This window comes from Sminthopsis crassicaudata, chromosome 3, assembly GCF_048593235.1.
Source record: "Sminthopsis crassicaudata isolate SCR6 chromosome 3, ASM4859323v1, whole genome shotgun sequence".
NCBI classification, from domain to species: Eukaryota; Metazoa; Chordata; class Mammalia; order Dasyuromorphia; family Dasyuridae; genus Sminthopsis; species Sminthopsis crassicaudata.
This window is the reverse complement of record NC_133619.1, coordinates 78,452,736-78,475,796: the sequence shown is the minus strand read 5'-3', so window position 1 is coordinate 78,475,796 and position 23,061 is coordinate 78,452,736. Positions and strand designations below refer to the sequence as shown.

The 23,061-nt window shown below is 33.4% G+C and overlaps 1 protein-coding gene across 5 annotated transcripts in view; it reads left to right on the top strand.

The window, feature by feature from the left end:
- PARD3B (par-3 family cell polarity regulator beta) overlaps positions 1 to 23,061 on the top strand; it is a 1,277,739-nt gene that overhangs the window by 770,029 nt on the left and 484,649 nt on the right. For all 5 annotated transcript variants that reach the window (XM_074298957.1, XM_074298956.1, XM_074298955.1 and 2 more), the window contains one exon: positions 21,493 to 21,663. In XM_074298957.1, the coding sequence (XP_074155058.1) occupies positions 21,493 to 21,663 (171 nt within the window). The remainder of the gene's footprint in view (positions 1 to 21,492; positions 21,664 to 23,061) is intronic.

Genomic DNA, 23,061 nt, shown 5'->3' with positions numbered 1-23,061 from the left:
GAAGCCGAATTGTTAGACTTGATGGCCAGCTTGAAGCCATCAGATCTTCTGTTACTTATTTTCAGAACATATTCTAAATCTTGAGATAGTACTGACCTAAATGCAGACCTAGGGATTAAATATTAAATTATAAAAACTATAGCAGTAAATTTTCCAAATGTGTTCAATGTACAGCAAAATTTGGAGAACTACCATTTCTAGAAGAAAGATGCTTATATATATATATATATGTATATATATATATATGTTGCATGGACTTCAGTATCAATAAACACCCATTTTATTTGATTAGAATTCTCTAGAATGTATCTTAATAGAAGTTATTATCAGAGAGCAATAAAAATATTTATTATTATAGTATGAAAATTTGTATATAATGATGTTAAGAATGAAGACATCTTGTTGAAAATTTGTGAAATTAAGACAAAATTCCAATGGAAAGGCACTGCTTATCAGAACATATTGGTCATCTATCATTGAGCTCAGAAACAACCATATATTGCACCTAAAAGATGATAAGAATAGCATGGCCATATGGTCTCTGGGTCCAGGCTTCAGAGGATCATAATAACACTGTGGGGTCACATTAGGTCAAGGGTCTGGTCTTTAGGTTTATAGGCTGAAGAACTAGGTTTTATCAGTTCATCCAGAGGTGAAAAGGCCCTGGGGAGTTAAATCAATCAAACAAAAGGCCAAAACCACTGATATGGAAATTCGAATATCAATTTATTAATTCATGGGGGCCAATATACCTAGAAAAATATTTGGTATTGGTAATTCCCAGCCTTCTGGTGGAAAGATATACTGAAGAAGCCAAATTATATATTTATAACATGAAGTATTTTTTAACTAGCCATGGAATAGTGGCTATTCATACTTTATTATTTAGTCAGAATATCTACTTTGGAAACAAAATTAATAATAGAAGTATTTTGGTGAGATAAGATGGGGAATAAAAAGAAGTGGATTTTCTTTTTTAAAAATTTTATTTTTACATCATTATAATTTCTCCTGATAATTTTTTATCCCTTATTCTACCAGAGAAACCACCTCATATAAAAATATATTTATTATTATTATTATTATAGCTTTTTTTTAAAGATGTGTGTATGGGTAATTTTACAGCACTGAAAATTGCCAAGCTTTTTGATCCAATTTTTCCCCTCCTTCCTCCCACCCCCCTCCCCCAGATGGCAGGTTGACCAATACATGTTACATATGTTAAAGTATAAATTAAATACAATATATGTATGCATGTCCAAACAGTTATTTTGCTGTACTAAAAGAATCGGACTTTGAAATAGTGTACAATTAGCCTGTGAAGGAAATCAAAAATGCAGGGGGACAAAAATAGCGGTATTGGGAACACTATGTAGGAGTTCATAATCATCTCCCAATCGCTGAGTGTAGCTGGTTCAGTTCATTACTGCTCTATTGGTACTGACTTGGTTCATCTCCTTGTTGAAGAGGGCGAGGTTCATCAGAATTGATCATCATATAGTATTGTTGTTGAAGTATATAATGATCTCCTGGTCCTGCTCATTTAATTCAGCATCAGTTCATGTAAGTCTCTCCAGGCCTTTGTGAAAGCATCCTGTTGGTCATTTTTACAGAACAATAATATTCCATAACATTCCTATACCACAATTTATTCAGCCATTCTCCAATTGATGGACATCCACTCAGTTTACAGTTTCTGATCATTACAAAGAGGGCTGCCACAAACATTCTTGCACATACAGGTCCCTTTCCTTTTTTTTAAGATCTATAAAAATATTTTTGAAAAAAGAAAAAAACTTTGTCAAAGCTGATCAATACATCAAAAAGTTTAATAATAATATGCAATGTTCCACAGTCATGGACCACAAATCTCTGCAAAGGAATAGGATACGGTGATGCAGATTAATTAATTAATTAAGGCCTATTGGCAAGGTACATCAAAGAAACACATAGTGTCTCTCTCTCATTCCCCATATACATAAATCAAGATGTGTTGATAGGACAAGGACACAAAAAGGAGCTAGGAGAGGATTTCTCAGGCTAGTCTTTAAGGATAATAAGAGGACACAAATAGGCTCATAAAATAGGACATTATAAGAGCACAAAGCTGCTAAGTTCTTTCAACTTGGTCAAGTTCTTTAACTTCTCAGGACCTTGATTTCTACATCTGTAAAATGATTTGGAATTTTTTTGGAGGCAGGGGAAAGAAATCGGAGCTAAGTGACTTACCCAGGATGACACAGCTATTAAGTATCTGAGGTTGGATTTAAACTCAAGTCCTCATGACTCCAAAGCCAGTGCTCTGTCTATTGTTGTACCCCTCTCCTCTCACTTTTCTTTTAGGACTCAGGGACTCCAGTTTTAATTCTGTGATCCTGTAATTAGTTGATTTGAGAACCCATCTTTCTATAATGTTTGAGAGTCCCTTATCTATTCCTGTGAGTCAGTATTATCCCTGTAGAACACAGATCACATGGGTTTGGGTTTGAGTTTCAAGAAGTCAGCCTAGTATTCCCCCAACGAACAGAGTTCTTAGACTCTGCAAATCATTTTTCTTTGTCTTCTAGAGGGGACTTAAATGTTGACCTCAGTTCCTTTGTACAATTTTAGCAAACATTTCTTTAATACATAATTAATGTAAGACTAGAAGCTGGGAATACTGGACAAATACAAAATTGTCTTAATCTTATGTGGAGCTTATCCTGTACTGGAATTAGTTGCCTCAAGAATAGGAGTGACATTGATGATACTGACTACAGACTTGACTCTATTTGACCCTTAGTCTGAGAAAGCAACTCTGGAATACTCCCTACATTACATTACCAAGAATGGACTTTATAAAATGCCCTCAAATATAGTAATGTCTTTTGTATTTTACTTACTCAAGCAAGTAAAAACTGTTGTTGGCTGGTCAGAGCATATTCTTTGGGATACTGACTGAAAATTTAACACTCTTTGCCTTTCTTTTTTTCCTTTTTTTTCTTTTATCAAGCATTTTTTCTTCCTCTTACCTTCCCTACTAAGAAGAAAGGAAGAAAAGTCATAAAGAAGGAACGAAGGAAGGAGGAAGGAAGCTTATACCATATAAGCACAGTGTAACAAAACAAATTCCCACATAGGTCAAGTCTAAAAAAGTGTTTCTTATTCATCAGATTAGCCCATATTATCTCGTCATCAGAAAGACAGTGTGGTTGTCTTTATCACTTTCTTGAATTATGTTTGCTTGGTTGATCTTAGGGCTTAAGTATTTAAGACTTGTTTGATTTTCACAATTTTGATGATGTAGCATAAATTGTTCTGGTTCTTCTCATTCCACTCTGCAACACATCATAAAAGTCTTCCATACTCTCTCTCTCTGAAAGTCCTTTTTAATTTCATATAGTATTTCATTACATCAATATGCCATGATTTGTTCAGTTTTTCCTCAATTGATGGACACTTTTAAAAAATTCCAAGTCTTTTTGATTTCAACAAGAACCACTGTATGTGTGGGGGGAGGGAGTTAATGTGTATTTATATATTGGACTTATTTTTATTAATCTCTTTGAGGTACAAACCTATCAGTGGTATTATTGAGTCACTACTTTCGTGAATTTTGAGACATAATTCCAAATTCTTTCTAGAATGATTGAATGAATTCACATCTCCCCCAATTTGTTATTTTCTTTTTTATCAGCTTTGGCAATCTGATGGGTGTGATGAGAAACCATAGAGTTACTTTACTTTGCATTTCTCTCATAATTTGTAATTTGGAATATTTTTTTTTCTTATGGCTTTTTAGAGGACTTGGTTTTCTTCCCTTGAGAATTCCTTGTTTTAATATACTTAGACCATTTATCAATTAGGGAATGGAATGATACTAATTCTTACAAATTTAAATCACTTCTTTATATATCTTGAAAATAAGACTGTTAACAGAGAAACTTGCTATATATACTTCTCCCCCCAGTTTTGCTTTTCTCTTCTGAGTTTGTGCAAAATTAAAAAAAAAAACTTCTGTAATCCAAGTCATCCATTTGGTCTTCTGTGAATACAAATACAAAAAAATTTAGAGAACTACAGACAGCTAAATCAGACTGGAAAAACATCAATTGTATACCACTAGATCAATTCAATAAGATTAAAAACTTAAGTATTGCCTAAATTAATTTATTTATTCAGTGCCATACTAGTCAAGTTACCAAAAATAATTTTCCAGATTTAGAAAAACATATTAACAAAAATCATATTGAAGTTTTATTTTAAAAGATCAATAATCTCAAGTGAAATAATGAAAAAAGTGGGAAGGAGTCTATCTATATTTGAGGTAATTCTCAAAATAATTCTGTACTGACTAAAAAGAATAGAACTATCAGTGCAAAAAATAGGTACACAACATTCAAAAGTAGATGAATCCAGTAGCTTAATGTTAAAGAATCCAAAGTGGATTCACTTTTAATAATTAAAAAAAAAGGTTGGAAAAACTAGAAAGCAGGATAGCAGAAATTAGACTTCAACTAATACTTTGTATTTAACATCAAAATTAGATTCAGTTTGACTTTTGAATGCAATGATTCAAGGTAATTCCAAAAGACTTGGGATGGAAAATACCAAGATAGAAAAATATGAAGGCTGAATGTGGATCAAAGAAAGCAGAGTATTTTTACATTTTTTGCTTGGTTGTTTGTTTTCCTTTTTGTGTTTTTTTTTCCCTTTTGGTCTGAGTTTTCTTACACAACATGACAGATATGAAAATATGTTTAAAAGGATAACATATATTTAAGTAAGATTGATTACTGTCTTGGGGAAGAGAGAGGTAAAAGAGGGAGGGAGAAAAATTTGGAACATAGAGCTTTACAAAAATGAATGTAGAAAAACATCTTTATATGTATTTGAAAAAAATAAAATACTATTGAATGGGGAAAAGCTCTAAATTGATAGATGGCCTAGGTATAAAACATCCTAAACAAATTTGAGAAATGATGAAGAAATTCTATGGGAAAAGATTTCATAACTAACAAAGCATATAGTAGTTCACAGCAGATAAAATGGCTTCTTTTTCCCTCATAGATTCTATAGAAACTACCATGTGCTAAGAAAACATTATTATATTAAAATAATGTTAAAATACAATTGACTAGTTTGTGCTTGTCCTTAAAAAATTATATTCAAGACATGCTTTTCTAAGGATATCCTAGGAGACTTTTTGGACTAAGTATTTGAATTTTAAAAAGTAGTCTTCTTAACTCCTAGGTAACAGATTATTACACCCCAAAGTCAGCCAGTCCATAAGCATTTATTATTTGCCTGGCACTATGCTAACAACTGGGCATATGAGGAGAGGCAAAACAAAAAGAAGTGAAAAAAAAGTCTGAATTGAAAGCTCATATTCTAAGGGTGGGGAGGCAGTGTGTTAACTATACATATTTATAAAAGTATATACATTGTAAATGGGATTTCATAACAACAAAGTAGCATTCCTTTTCTTTATAATATGATTATTTAACATCAAACTTTTTTTATCTTAGTTACACCTTAGATAACTGTAATCCCTCTGAGGAGTTTGCAAGAGATAGTCTAATTGCATCAACAACCCATTAACACCTATATAAAATAGAGGAAAAGTTAGAACTGATGTCAGTGTATTTGTATTCAAGCACTGCTCTACTGTGTAATCTTGGCTTAGTCACTTCTGTCTGAGACCTCTGTTTATTCATCTTATTAAAAATAAGAGGGTATCAGTTCTACTTCTGTGATCCTGTGATCATAACTGAATGCTGCTTACTTCTTTATCTGGCCATCCTAATTCATATAAATATAATACTTAACATCTATTTCAGAAGATGATAAACATTTTGTATTTCTACTTGAGGGGGATGTCATATGTATTAAAGAGACCTTTCTCCTTTCCCTACAACTCCCCTCAAAATACCAGTCATTTCTGTGACTTATAAATAGTCCTTAATGGTCATAGAACTAACTGAAAGATTTTAAATTCCATCCCAACTTTTGCATGTACACCAAATTTGAAAGACATGAATGATATGACTTGATTCCTAAGTTAAGTACAAGTTTGTGGTAAATGACCTGAAAGATGCAGTGTCAGTGTCTACAATATTTAGGAGCATGCTGACAAAAGAACATTAACCTTTATCAAGCAGTGCTAATGTTAAACTGATGTTAGTGAAATTTAGATTCTTGGCATGTCCAATTTGAAATGATTTTGTGTATCCCTAGAAAGGCAGGGAGCAAGGGAGCTGATCCAGGACCTCCTGATCCATCAGTATGCAGCTCATTTAACTGCATGCAAATTGTTTAACTGTAGTACAGGCAGAGTTCCCAGACTTAAGTCATTTCCATTTCTTTCACTGCCGGTATCTATAAATCATCTGACAGATCTATAGTAAATGAAAGTAAAGAAAGACAAAAGGAGCAATTTTTAAAGCAATATTTAAGTTAAATGTATTCCCCCCATTGATTTCCTCCTTTAGAGTTGATATTCTATTCTCTGCTGTATCATTTCCCTAAATAATTTGGCCTTTGGGGCTTGAAATATATTGATAGGATCTAGAAATGTTGATCCAAGAGAACTTGGAGAGATTGACTACACAGGTAAAATGGATATTAAGGAAACTTTGAGGCTAAAAAGAAAATAGTCTTTTTCTAATGTCATTGCCAAATGACTTCATATAAATTAGCATTTTGCTTTTCTCCAGATCTATGATTATAACTGGGTAGGACACTTTTTAGTGTGGAAACTGATGTAGATCAGAAATTCATAGTCTTAGAGAGTTGCACAAGCCACTGAGAGGGTAACTGGCATGCCTTGGGTGACACAGGCAATATGGAGTAGAGACTGAATGCTTTTCTTCAGTTTTTTTCTGACTTACATCAGCTCTCTCTTCACAACACTCTGCCGGCTCTACTTTGATAATACATCATTTTTATTGTTGTTTAAGGCAGAAAACTTTAACTAGCATTGAAATTCTCTCATGGAATCCCTTCCCTGTTGGGTATAAGGAGGGCCAGAACTCCTCAGGACAAAATTCTAATCATACTTCTTTATTCTTACAAAACCTAAAAGACAATAAGAAACTAACTAATCTCTCTCAGATTCAGTCTGTGAGAACTTGAGAACTGTTACCTTGTAACTTGGTCCTTAAGCTGTCTTTATTCTACATTCTTCCTTGTCCAGCCTCACTGAACAAATACAAATCAACCATTTAAAAGTCGTGCTCCAGTTTGCCAAAAACAGAAGAGAGGAAGCATTTTGTGAACAATGAAAAAAATAGGAACTGAGCCTATATTCTATAGTTGTGCAGAATAAGAACCTTATCTTTTAAAATGTTATTAATAAAATGCAAACATGCATGTAAAGTGATTTTCAAACTGCTTATATAATGTGAATGATATTTTTTATCAGTTAAAATATGTGCAAAGTATTCAGCAGTTGTTTCAGTTCACTTTTACCAACTGGTTTCTTTCATATACATATATATATATATGTATATATGTATATACGTATATATATATGTATGTATGTATGTATGTATGTATATATACACAAATACTTTTCATCTGTGTTCATTTGTGAAATTAAGTATCTATTAATTGATATCTATATAACCTAAGATAAGTCTACTAGAAGACATTTATTAAGCACCTCTGTGCTTTATACAAAGGCAGGCATGAAATAGCCATTGCCTGTTTGTATTGTATCAGGGGAGACAACATATAGATTATAAATTTATATAATTTTATATGAACTTATATGAATTTATATAAACTTTTTATGCAAAATAAATCTCAAATAAGTTGGGAATATGGGAAGAATAGACACTCCAATACCTGCTGCGGGTTTATGATAGGATTCCTCTTGTAGAAGGCAGCATTTGAGCACAATTTTGAAGGAAACTAGAGGATCTAAGGTGGTGCCATAGTATCCAGAATGCTGTGCTTATAGTCAGGAAAACTTCTCTTCATGAGTTTAAATTGATCCTTAAACACTTAGTAGGCATGCAACCCTGAGCAAGTCACTTAACTCTATTTGCTTCAATTTCCTCATCCATAAAATGAGAGGGAGAAGGAAATGACAAATCTCTTCAGTATTATTGCCAAGAAAAACCCAAATGGAGTCATGGTAAGTTGGTCATGAGTGGGAAAAAAAAAAACTGAACAAAGGAGATCTAAGAAGCAGAGGTGGCAAGAGAGTGCATTCCAGAAAGGAAGAAAAAGCCCGTAAAAGGGCATATATAGGTGGGTTTTGAAATAGCACGTATGAACACAATTGGGCCCATTTATCTGGATTAAATTGTGCATGAAGATAAGTAATATATCAGCTAGGAGAAGTAGATTGGAATGAAGTTGTGAAGGACTTTAACTGTCAAAGGAGTTTATAGTTGATCCTAAAAGATAATAAGGATACTAGTTTATTGAGAAGTGGTTTGCTTTGAACAAAATTGTACATTGGAAGTATCAGTTTGGCAATTTTATGGAGGATGGATTAGAGAGGAAGAGAAGATTCAATTAGGGAGATCAATTAGGGAGTTATTGTTATAGACCAGGTAAGAAGCAACGCAGGACAGAGTTAAGGTGGTGACTATGTTAGTGAAGAATCAAATCATCAATAAACCTTTATTAAGGTGTCAGGCACATTGTTAACTGCTGGGGTTACAAAGAAAACCAGAAATGGACACCATTGTCAAGAAGTTCCCAGTCTAAAAGGAAGGAAACCATGCATACAATTATGTACAAATAAGATATATACAGGAAAATTTGGAGATAACATCAGGTAGGAAGTCCTAACATTAGGAGAAAAGCTTTTTTCACGAGGTAGGATTTTAGCTTACAGCTGAAGGAAGCCAGGAGGTAAAGATGAGAAGGAAAAGAGTTTCAGGCATGGGAATCAGCTAAGGAAAATGCATAGAAATGGAAGATGTAGTATCTGATATAAAGAGGAGCATGGAGGTCAGTGTCCCTCAATTAAAAAGTATGTAGTATGGGGGGATTAAAAGTGCATAAAGTTGTAAGAAGACTAGTAAGGTAGAGAAGGGTCAAGTTATGAGGAGAAGAAAAGCAAAGTATATTCTATATGCTTTTAAAAATTATAGGGAACTAGTGGAGTTTACTGTCCCTTGCTTCCCTTCTTCCTAAGATAGAAAGCAATCTGGTATAGGTTATATATGTACAATCATTTTAAACATATATCCATATTAGTCCTATTGTGAAAGAAAAATCATAACATCAAGGAAAAAGCCATAAGAAAGGAAAAGCAAACAAACAGGTAAAAATAGTATGTTTTGATCATTGATCAGCATTCAGTTTTCATAGTTCTCTCTCTGGATGAAAAATGCCATTTTTCATCACAAGTCTATTAGAATTGTCTTGGAGCACCACATTACTGTGAATAGCTAAATCTGTCATAGCTGATCATCACATAATCTTGCTGTTACTGTGCACAATGGTCTCCTGGTTCTGCTCACTTCTCGCAGCATCATTTCATGTAATTCTTCTGACATCAACTTGCTCATCATTTGTTATAGAACAATAATATTCCATTACATTCATGTACTATTCTGGAAGACCAACCAGAAATTTATTACAGTAATCAAAGAATGAGGTAATGAGGCTCTATACCAGTATTTAGGCAGTATCAAATGAAAGAATTGGGCATATATATAACTAATTCTATAAAAGTAGAATAGGCTGTGTCAATAAATTGGAAATAGGGTATGAAAGTGAAAAAATGGGGATGACTTCTCAATTTCCTGGAGAAAACTTATCTTGAAGAATAGTAGTACCCTTGACAGCACTGAGAAAATTCAGAATAGGGAAAAATTTGGGTGGTGATATTGGGGAGAGCAAGTATGAAATCAGTTTTGTACATGTTAAATATGTTAAGATGTTACAGAATACTTGTTTGAAAATGTCTACTAGAGAGTTGGATTCACAAAATTAGAGATAAGGAAATATATGTAAAGACATGATAATTGAATCCATGCAATCTAATGAAATCACCAAATTAAACAATTCAGAGGGAGAAGAGAAAAGTCACTCAGGACGCATCTTCGAGGTATACCTTCATTTAGTGGATACCACCTCAATGAAAATTTTAAAAGGTTACTCTAATAGGTGATTAAGAGATCATTGGTATCTTTGGAAAGAACAGTTTTAGGTCAATAATGGGCTGAAAGCCAAAGTATAGCTTATTTGGAGTGGGGTGAGAGGAAAAGAAGAAGAACTAATTGTGGATAGCTTTCTCTGGGAGTTTAGCCAGGAAAGGAAAGATGATAGCTAGTAGGGATGGATAGATCTGGTAGACATAGACATAGACAGCAAGAAAGCTGTCAGTAAAAAGGGAAAGATTAAAATTATTGAGGTAGGGAGCAATATGCTTGGGAATATGAAATGGAATAAAATCATTTTTTTGCTTTGATAAAGAGAAAGGCAATGCATAAATAGTATTACCTTTTTATTAAAGAGGCCAAAGGACTCTGTCAAAGATTTTAGAAAGATTTCTACCAAAATTGTTAAGATAAAGTTTTTGACTTCAAAATGGAAAATTTTTATTTTTCTGAACATTTAATCTCTATATATACACCTCCTCGTTCCCAGATGATGCCAAATAAAATGCATTTTACTAGCTTACTACATAGAAATAAAGTCTTTAAAAGGTAATTAATTTAGCTAGTATCCCAAAGTTGATCAGTAGTAGAGCAAAGAGTTAAGGTCAACACCAGAAATAAATAGGTTTTGAACTAAGTAGGATTTATTGATTTTTAAGATTCCAGTAAACGCTTTTTATAACTAAAGGTATACACTGTGTGAATGAGTGACCACAGTAATCTTGGGAGTACTTTTTCCTCATCTGTAGATACTGAATTTGGAGCCAGAAAAGTTAATTTTATATCCTGTCTCTTACATGAACTTTATTCATCTGGACAAGTCAGTTAACCTCTATGGGCCTGTTTCTTCATATGAAAGATGGGAATAATAATACTTGTCCTATTTGCCTTACAGAGTTATTGTGAGGAAAGTGCTTTGTAAACCTTAATGTGCCATATGAATGTAAGGTATTATTATATTCAGTCTGATAATTTTAATAATTCTTTCATTATAACAAAAATCAACTCCCAAGCTGTGTTTACAGCATACCAAATTATCTGGAGGAAAATTGGAACATTCTATCCAGTTATTCAGATATACATCTAGCTGATTGTTAAAATTTTTTCCCCTTTTCTTATACTTATTTGGCTCAGTGTAGACATAGGCACAAGGTGCTGTATTAACAGAGACTATGAGATTGTGCCCTGAGGATGCTAAGGCATTGTAAACATTATATAAATGTTTGGGGAGGACATTTTTAAAGGCTCACAAATCTTTCTGCTTTACTACAATTCCCATGGAAAAGAATGGTCTCATTCATGTTAGTTGAAATTTGATTAGATTTAGAAGGAAAGCTGATCTGCATTTTGCTGAATAACATAAAGGTAATTATGCCTCTCACTAACTTAGGGTAAATATGAGCAATTCATATAATAAATTTAGCAATATAAGTAGCCTTAATTCTAGTCTTTTAATGCCTTACCTTTTTCCTCTCCTTGTTTTAGAAACTTGTCTTTTAAAATTTCTCTTTTTTCCTTTGACAATACTTTCTCTTCTTCTCTCCCCTCTGTCTCTTTCTCCCTTCTCCCTCTTTTCACCTTTTTCTGTCTCTCTTTTTCTCTCTCCCCACCTTTTCTTCCCTTTCTTTTCCCCCTCTCCAGTTAATTTCACTCACCTCTTTCTATCCCACCCCCCAATTCCCTTTCTCTGCCTCTTCATATCTTCTTAGAATTGGATTATGATGATTCTTAGCCAGGATCAGATTACTTCTTACCCCTTCCTGGGTATTAATTTAAGAAAAATGAAAAGATAGAAGTTGATATCATTCTTAGCAACATGAACATTCAACACCTTGATGTAGCATAGGCTTGCCTCTACAAGTCCAACCCTGCTCTCTAATGTTTATTCTCGCTTTTCTTACTTCTTGTCCCATTGGGTTTTTTCTTTATTTTTCCTCTGTGTGCTTTTAATGGTATCTTGAATTGCCATTTGAATTTTGCTGTATAATTATAGTCCAAGATCAGTATTAGTGTAGATTAAATGGGAGGTTATCTGAGTAAACTGGAGATAACCTAAATCACCCCTACTCTCTTGGAATAGTAGTCCTAAAACTTTTTAGGAAAAATAATTTTCATTTCACTTTTTTTTTTCTTGTTCAACTCCCTTGTTTTTCTTTGGAAAGGGATAGCTTGTGAAAATCGGAAGGAATGAGCATGGTAAATAACAACTTTCGTGGAGAATGAATGAGAACAAGGAAGGTTACTGAAACTAGAGGATAAGGGTGTATTATTGGAGTTCCTTCCCCAAACCATCTTAGTTCTTTATTACTTTGGGGCCACTTCCACCATTGCCCTAAATTGAAATTAAAAAAAAAAAAAGTATCCTGAATTACCAGACAATATCCCCAGATACTTGAGCTTACTTATGCAAAATCAATTAGTGGGATTTGTTAGTCAAACTAAAGTAGTTATTTGAACATGAAGGCAATAGCAAAAAATAAAAACAGAAACAGGCTACTTTTCATAGTCAAAATACATATATTTTTATATCATTCTAAAGCAAAGAGATCGTAAACAGTTTTGATGAGTACCTTATGAAGCATGCATAATGAACTCTTGATTAGATCAAATTCATTTTAAACCAGATTTCTCTCCTCCTTTTTCTGCCTTGTTCTATTCCCCTGTTGCTTTTTATCTTCCTACATTCCCATCATGCCTCCCCCCCCACTCTTATCCCCCATTTTGTGTAAAATTTCCTTTTATAAAAGACTGATAATGCATCATGTCTTCTAGGTAGTTGTCTGAACTTCATAAATTTTCACCACCATTTGCAACAAAACTGAGTACTCCACACTAAATGGGAGGTGGATGCAGAATCAGAATGTTAAATATCATACTATTAAAAAGAAGTAGATCATATGCCTTTATCTCTGTGGGTAGAAGATAAATTTTCAATGAAATAAGGATATAATCACAAAAGATAAAATATTTGATTTTGATTATAAGAAAATTTTTGCACAAACAAAATTAAAACATCTAGTATAAGAAGGAAAATAGTTGAATGGGGGAAAAAAACTTTTTATCAGATATCTCTGAAAAAAGTTTAATATCCAAGATAGAGAAGGCAACGCAGAAATATATAAGCCCCAAAACTATTCTTCAATAAAGAAATATTTTTAAAAGATTGGGAACTATAAATAGCCACAGGAGGGAATTCTGCAAATTACTAAAGAAAAATATGAATCAAAACAACCCTGAGTTTTCACTTTGTGCCTTCTATATCGGCCAAGGTGTCAAAAGATAGAAATGGTAATTGTTGGAAAGATTGTGGACAGATAGGCATTAGACTAATGAACTGATGGGAGAGCTGTGAATTTGTAAGATTATCCTAACATCAACTTGGAAATATATAAATTAAACAACTACAATATTCATACCCAAAGAAACTATTACTAGGTGGTAATAATAATAATAATAATAATAATAATAATAATAATAATAATAACAACCTCCAAGAGGTCATTGACACATCCAATATTTGTAGCAGCACTTTTCTAATAATAAAGAATTGGTGAGGGAGAGTTGGAGAGTAGATATCTATTGATTAGGAAATAACTAAACCAACTGTGGAAAGTGAATATAATATAATTTTACTGTGCAATAAGAATGATAAATATAATGAATACAGAGAATTGTGAAAAGATTTAATGTGACATGAAACAAAATGAATCCAAATAACATATTTAATATATATTTATATAATATAATATATATATATATATGTAACATGTAGGTTTAAGTGTGGAAAAAAAAAACCAACAAAAAATAAACAAATAAGAATGTGACAAAATTGCAGAAAAGCAAGTTTGACTCCAAAAAAAGAGATATGAGAAGACACACACACACACACACACACACACACACACACACACTCTCCTTTGGAGGAGTACGTGTTCCATGGGCATGAAATATACATGCATACATATATATGCACACATATATGCATATCTATATATGTATGTATATGCATATACTTCTACAAGAACTCATTTTATGCATTATATATGTACACAGAGCGAATCAGATTTTTTCCATGTGTTTCTCATAATATATATAGTCAGATATTTTTCTTTTGATTTGGTAATTTTTTTTTCTCTTTCTTTTTTTTAAAAAGTGTCTTTGTTGTACAGACTGGCTTTCAGGAAGGGAGAAGTGAAGGAAGAGAGTGAGAAATCTAAATGATGTATAAACAAAAGATATAAATATTTATTGTGCTTTACTTAAAATATATATTCATTCATATCTTTGTATATTTAAGTATATATATATATATTTAATATATATAAATATATTATTATATCTAATATATCATATTATTATTATAATATATTAATATAATATATTGATATAATTAATATATTATATTACTATATTGTTTATATATTATTTATATTAATATAATATATTAATATATATGGATTTATATAAAAATATATATTTAAGTGTATATATGTATGTACTTAAATATTTGTGGCAATATTTTTTTATGGTTGCAAAGAATTGAAAACAGAGTAGGTGCTTGTCTTTTGGGGAATAACAGAACCAAATATAATATACTAATGAAATGTTTTTCTTCAGTAAGAAAAGACAATATGAGAAACAAGAGAAACAAGGGAAATTTTATATGGATTGATGCAGAATAAAATAAATAGAGTTACAAGAACAATATATACAGTGGTTGTGTAAATGAAAAATTTAAATGGAAGCCAATCTTGGAGTCAGTCAACTAATATTTATTAAGTGTTTTAGCACTATATATGCAAACAAAGGTAAAAAAAAATCAATTTCTGCTCTTAAGGATTTCACATTCTAATATTCAGTCACCAATATTCAAATAATTATATACACATTATTTTTCTTGATAGAAACAGAGACAGAGAGAGACACAGACAGAGAGAAACAGAGGCAGAGACAGAGAAACAGACACAGACAGCTATAGACACACACAGAATGAGAGAGAGAGAGAGAGAGAGAGAGAGAGAGAGAGAGAGAGAGAGAGAGAGAGAGAGAGAGAGAGAGAGAGAATCTTAATTGGATATAATTTCAGAAGAAAGGCATTAAGATCATGGAGAATCAGGAAAAGCTTCTAAAAGAAAGAACTTCACCTGAGACTTGAAGGAAGATGGTGAATTTAGAAGATAGAGATGAAGAGGGAGAGAATTCTGGAGATGTGAACAATCAGTGAATATATTCAAAATAGAAATACCAAGAAGTTATTGTCACTGAATTCTAGAGTATATAAAAGGAAATAAGATGAAGAAAGATTGGAAAGGTAGAAAGTGTGCAGGTTTTAAAGAGATTTGAAAACCAAACAAAGGATTTCATATTTAATCCTGGAGATAATAAGGAGCCACTAAAGTTTATTGAATAGGGCCAATTGAAAAACCAGTTAATTGGGCCAATAGAAAAAACAATAAAACACACCTCATTTCTCTTGGTAGAAAGAAACAGCATTTTGTGCATAGTCCTCAGACTCATTGTGTTTGGTTAACTGTTAAAAAAGGGCAAGGGGTCAATTCCAAGAGAGATGATAGATATAGCTATATTAGAAATGAAAGTGATATAAAAGTAAAACATTATGAACTTAGCTTTAAAAGTTCATCTTTTTTAGTAGAATAAATTGTTCTGATTCATTTTGGAGAAAGATCACTAATCTGTAATCATGAGGCCTTGATTCTCCTTATGGCCAATTAGGCTGTGACCTTGGACAAATCACTTAAATCCATTTGAACCTCAATTCCTTCATTAATAAAATGAAAAGTTATGGACACTCTATGGCTGCTTCTGCTTCTCAGATTCTATTCTTCTATTCTACAATTCCCCAGAAGGGACAGTATAGTGTGGTACCTGTACACAAGAAAAACCATCATTTACATTTCAAAGGACAAAATAATATTGCAACTATGACAGCAGACCAAAGTCAGAAAACAGTAGTAGCTGGCTCTTCCCCATATCCCAACTTTCTAGTGACCCCTGAAAAGAATGTGAACACCTTTTTTAAAAATTCCAGCTGCTCTGAGTGACTTGAGCTTTTTGTTTTACACTGAACCTGAACAGAGCCCATCTTGTTCTATGTACTTGAATATTCAGGCAATAGCCTTAGATTATATCTGCAAATGAAAATATTCAATAGCTTTTGTGAAAGAAATCATTTTATGATAAACAGTAATGAGTTTATAGTAAGGGATAACTTTTTGAGCTGTTTCTCATTTCATTTGGAGAATCTCATAACTAAAAGCATGAGAATGGCAGAATTTTTTTGCCTCTCTGGTCCTAGTGCCTTAAAGATATTCCTTCACACTCTTAACCAAAATGAACAATGGAAAGGAATAGCTTTCTCTTGGTTTAGATGTCCCTCTGAGTCTCTCATATTCAGTTCTTCTTTCTAGAGTAAAGTCATGGTGGAGGGGAGGGAAGGGGAAAGGAAAGAACATTAAGTTATATTAAAACATTCCATTTAAACAACACATGCCTCTGATGTGATAACTTTTGTGTTTGTGATATTCCTTCAGTTACATAGACAGTTAATGCATTCCTTAAGATGGCTCTGAGGTCTGTCTATCAGTGAATAAATAACCAATTGATGGTTCCTTCAGTACCCCAGCACCAGGGCATTAACATTGACTCTTTCTGTGGTACCCCTTCTAGGCACTGGTGTCTGTAAGGAAACTCCCTCCAGCAATCTGCTACTGCTATATTATTCACTATTTATGAACATTATCACAGGCTTTCAAGGGTCCCCACTTAGACTAGGTGACGGTTATGCTGAAGATGTCTGTCATTGGTGTAGATGCTTTCTCCTGTCTGTGAAAGAATCATTTATTTTCTAAAATACAATATTCAATCAATCATGGACTTAAAAAGCATTTGCAACTGTGAATATTAACCTTCTGGGTTTTTTAGTTACGGAACACCTGTATTCACTAACTCAGGATATTTGAGGTCTAGCTCTGTTTTTGTCATTGGCTCACTACATAAGCTTTTCTAAATTCCTTTACCTCCGTGTGTTATCTGTAAATAGAACTAATAATGTCTGTCTGTTTTAAGGATCACAGCCTATCCCTCCCCATCAATGCTACCACATACACAATTTGTTCTGACTTTTTAAATGGAGAGGCAGCAGAATACAATAGACAGGGTGTTGGGAAACACACCACTGGGGAGTTACTAGCTACAGCTGGGACAAATAGGAGTATATTTCCTTCTGTATACATATATCCATCCATACACACACACACACACACACACACACACACACACACACACACACACATACACACACACACACCATATGATCCTGGGAGAGAGGCATAGGAGCCATTGTAGTATCTATGACTGTCTCCTCATTCCCATAGACTCTGAGGAAAAAAAACAAACCAATTAATCTCCCAGGGTGCTGGCCAATTGGCAATGAATGAGCCAGCTCTTTCAGTAAAAGAGAATGGAGGTGTGGATGACATTCCAGATACCACATTAGATTCAGTGGCTATCAAAGGCTCTACTTGCCTCCAGGATCAAGTACAAAATCCTTCCCTTGATGTTTAAAGGTCTTCATAACTCAACCCTTTTCTGATTTTCTAGTCTTACACCTTATTGCCCACCCCACACTCTTTGACCTGGCCCACTGATAATTCTGTGAACAAGAAACTCGATCTCTCATTTTGAGGGATTCTTTTGGCTGTCCCCCATATTTGGAATGCTCTTTCCTCTTCTGTTCTGACAGCTCACTTTCCTGACTTCCTTTAAGTCCAATTAAAATCTCATCTTCTATAGGAAACTTTCCTCAAACATTAATTATAGTAGTTTTTCTCTGTTAATTCAAATTAATATATCCTAGATCCTAATATACTTTATCTGTAAATATTTTTTATTGTCTCCCGCATTTGATTGTGATCTCTTTGAGGGCAGGGATTATTTATTGACATTTTCTGCTATCTCCAGAGCTAATCACAGGGGCATATAATGGGCATTCAATAAATGCTCATTGACTAAAGGACAAACCTGAAAACCCATTGAAGAAACGTCATATAATTTCTGTTTGAATATAATTATTATGGAGGAAGAATTTTGCCTATATCTTCCATGGATTTTCTGGAGGATTTATTAAGTACCTCTTCCTAAAACTGTTTAGTGCCTCATGCTACAGATGTTGTAAGTATATTTGAGAGTGTGTGTATGTGTGTGTGCATGTGTACATGCCATATTCCCTAGTGGATTGACAACAACCAAAAGAGTTTTGGAATCAGAGAATATGGGTTCAAGTCTTGTGGGTAATAGATTTCTTAACTGTGAGAGAAGGGGAGGGAATAGGCATTTAAGTACCTTTTATTTACTAGGCAGTATGCTGAGCATATTATAATTAATATTTCATTTGATCTTACAAAATCAAGAGATCTATAGATGGTCTCTGAAACCTCAGCAGATTTAAATCTGTGACCAGATAGCCTGGGAGCACAACCTTATAATAAAAATGATAGCCTAATGTATGGTCTCAGAGCCGCCCTTTTGTGAGTCAGTAATATTCCAGCCATGATAATCTGTATTAAAAGACTACATTATTCTGGAATAGCATGCATGTTTAACCACAAGAGATGGCTGCTTGCCAAGTGCCTGACCACATTTGATCATGAGGACCCAAGAGCTGGGAGTCTCACACCTACCCCATTGGTTATGTACTTTCTCCAGTGCTAAAGATCACTCAGAAAATTCTGATTGGATTCCAGAGAACCAACTACAACTATCTGCTAACATCTCCCCTTTTGTGAGTGGCAGCATGCATCTCATAATTTTAGGGGTTAGACCGACAAAAGGTGGTTGTAACCTGTACAGATTTCTTAATCCTGATAGCAGTTTATGGGGAGAAAATAAACCAATGTCATGGTTCCATTACCCCATTTCTTCTTTGTGTCCTTGTCCAAGCCATATCCTCATATCCTATGTTACTTATCATATTAATTCAGTTTCACTGCCCACTTCTCAGAACTTTCAATATTCTCTCAGTGGTTGAAGATTTAAGATTTGCTTACCTGAAGCCTGGGGCTAACCTTTCATCTCTCTCCTCCTTTGCTACCAGTAGAACAGAGTGAGGTGGGAGTCATTTGTGTCCGTATGTCTATACACACACATTATAAAGATACTGTAGAAAAAAAAAAGAAGGTAATTGAATTTTTTAAATACATAAAGCAAAAGCTAGGGCAAGCCAGGAATTTTATATTTACAAAATTACATGTTGAGTTTAAATATTTATTTATTTAAAGGAAATCTACACTGTCTTAATGGAGACATAATACATAGTTTCATGTAATGTCATCTTTTTCTGCTCTAATGTAATAATAATAATAATAGAATGTGTATATATAAATCCATATATATGGGTGTGTGTATATATGTGTATATATATATATATATATATATATATATATATATATATATATATATATATACTTGCTAGGAACATTGCTAAGCCTATACAAATATTATCTCACTTGATCTTCACAATCACACTGGAAGATAGGTGTTGTTATTATTCCTATGGTATATATATATAGAAATACTCATTTTATTTATTGATGTTTGTTAAGTTCAGAAGATATATAGGTACACATACACAGACGTGCATGTATATATTTGTGTGTATATGTGTGTGAGTATAATCTAAGTGCTTCATAAATATATTATTGTTAAAATGTACAAGTTTGACTATGTCATTTCTCATAAGGATTTCATAAAACCCTTTAGTCTCCCCTATATGCCTATAAATAAAATACAAACTCCTTAATCTGAAATTTAAGGCCTTCCACAATCTGGCTTTCTAGCTTTACCTCATTATCAATGTGTACATAGCTGGAAAGTATACTGCCAAGGTAAATGACCTTATTCATAGCATACTCAAAATTTCTCCATTTGCTATAACCAATAGTTCTACATATGGATGATGTGATGCTGGCTAATGGAGTTTTCTTGGTGTTAATTGTTAAGCCAAATTAAGCACAAGAAGCAAGGAATCGACCCATACTTTGTTGCATGTCAGCTTCAGAGTCTGCCTTTATACACAATTATCTATAAACAAAAAAACCATGCACCAGCACTCCCTCTACTTTCATTCTGGCTTGTAGTCTTTTCAAGATGAAGAAATTACCTTTGCAGTAGCTGATATTGATATCATGTTCATCCTCATTAAAGGTGATTGACTACATGGCTGAAAACATCATGTTAAAAAGCATGGGGACAAGCACACAGCCTTATTTCAATTTGGGTATTTGGGAAAGTATGAGAACATTGTCTGTTATCTAGTAGCTCAGAGGAAGCCTACAAAGAAAATACTTCTGATATGATGAAAAGGATTATGCCATATTGTAGGCCTTTTTGGACTACAGGGGTATGATGGCCTTGAAAGGTTCCTTCTTGTACAACATCCCGTCATCACTGAAATATTGTAAGAAGTATTGATGTAATTCCGATTAGGAGAAGGAGGATAGAGTGAAAGTGAAATCATATGGTTAGTCCAGATGTGAGAAGGAGTGCTAAGAGAGCTCCCCCAGGCAACCATGATGTCATGAAATTGATGTATTATGATGAACTTCTCTGGGCAATCAGATTTTGACATAATTTTCCGTAAACCCTCAGAACCAACAATATCAAAACCTTTGGTCAGATCTATAAATGTCATGTACAGATATCTGTTCTTCTCCTCTCATTTCTTCTGGAGTTATTGCTCAGCAATATCGACTGTTTGCCAGCCTCTTCTAAAGGCACACTGGCTCTCAGATAGATGACCTTTTCCAGGTGAAGGAGCACCCTATTAAGGAGGAACTGGCATGATAATGACACAGGACCACCCAGCATAGCATGTCTTTATGAGAGAAGACATTGTGCTCTATGAGCAAAGCAGAACTGAAGTAGTTTAAAAGAAACACCAGATGCACAAACCTCCTTTTCAATGTTTTAGTCTTAGAGGAGCTTCCTAGGAGCATGGTTATCAATCACATTTCAGGCCGCATGGAGTCCACAATATTCCAAAGCAATAGCCTGAACTAGATTAAATTATAATTGGGAATTAGATGAAAAAAGTAAACAAAGAGACAATGCAATGTAGATAATGTTAATTTGTGCTTTTCTGAGTCAATATGCAGTATGAAGGGATCTGTTTTTATTTGAGTTTTACATCTGTGGCTTAGAGCACGCACCAGGATCACATAATCATAAGTGGCACTTGAAGCTAGGTCTTGCTGGCTTTCAATTCAGCTTTCAAAATCTACCTGTCATACTTGTGATTTGCACATTAAATAAATTCTTAATGGAATTAAACACTGGCTTGCAGTTACCATATTATTGTTTTGTTTTGTTTTAGGATGGGCGCTTACGAATAAATGACCAGCTGATTGCAGTGAATGGAGAATCTCTTTTGGGCAAGTCCAACCATGAAGCTATGGAGACTCTTAGAAGATCCATGTCTATGGAAGGGAACATCCGAGGGATGATCCAACTAGTGATTCTGAGACGACTGGACAGACAGACAGAGGTGATTAAAGAGCACATCTCCTGGAAGAAATTGACTCAAAATGGAAAGCAAATTTTTATCAAAATTTTGAGGGATCATGACAGAGTAGGGGGAAAATGCATCTGTAGTCTCAAAATGAGATTTTGAACTCTAATTCTATTACTTACTAGCTTTGTGACTCCAGGTAACTGGCTAAGCTTCTTTTTGCCTCATTTGCTTCATTCAGTAATAGATTTAGATTAGATAACCAATATGATTCTTTTCTTTACTAATCCTATGATTCCATCATAAGAATTATAGATAAAATTCTCATTGTCTAAACTTTACAAATACATATGCATCATGAACATATACATATATGTATATATGCACACACTCTCCTAATTTTCTTTTGCTATAAAGGAGGAAGAAAAATAAATATGGCTATATATTGTGATTAAAATTAACAAGATTAATTATTTACATAGTAGAATAACAGAAGTCATCTAGTCAAACCTCATTTCACAAATAAGGATACTAGGACTCAAGAAACTTATATTAGATCACACAGGTTGTTAGTTTCAAAGCCAGGCTTCTTGACTCCTAAATCTGTGTTTTTCACCTATTTTTACCCTTTTGCCCTTTAAAGAGTGGAATGCAAAATATGAAAGGCTGTTTTTATTTTCTGCTATTTTAGAAATAATTTCTGAGGCTGAATATTAGTTAATAAACATTCTTATGTTGATTTACCAATATTATCTTTCCATGACAAACTTACATAAATAAGTCTGTAGTAAACATAATCTAAAAATGACACATCAAATTACAGAAATCTATACATACCTGCAACAAATTTGCATCCTCTATTCTAAATTTTTGTGAGGATTGAAATGGGTTATGTAGACTGTGAATGAACAAATTTAAATCTTGCTCCTCAGAGTGAGTTGCTTGGGACTAATTACACATGTTGTTACAGAAACAAAAACTTTTTTTTTTTTTTTTTGCTGGAATATTTAATCACATAAAGCTATCTGCTTTTGTGGTTTTCTTCTTAATATAAGATACATTTTTATTCAAATATGCTTAAGCATAAAATATTCATAAACATTAGATACAACTGAACTTGTAAAGAAAGGGGAGAAAAGAGAAAAAATTAGGCATTAAGAAGAGTTAAAGGAAAAAATCAGCATTTTAAAGTTTTTCTTGGAAGTAAATTCTCAAAGGATTAGAAATGCTTCTGTAATACAATAGGTACATTTAACATAAACTAGGATAAAGTAGAACAGGTGCTCTAGTTGAAAAGAATTGAACATTCTTCCTTGACATTCTCCACTTTAAAAATAGTGAAAATGTGAGACCCAAAGCTTCATTTGAGTCATACTTCATCAAAGGAGTAAGACAGGCAAAGAAAGTAGTAATAGGCTATGCAACTTGTTTCAT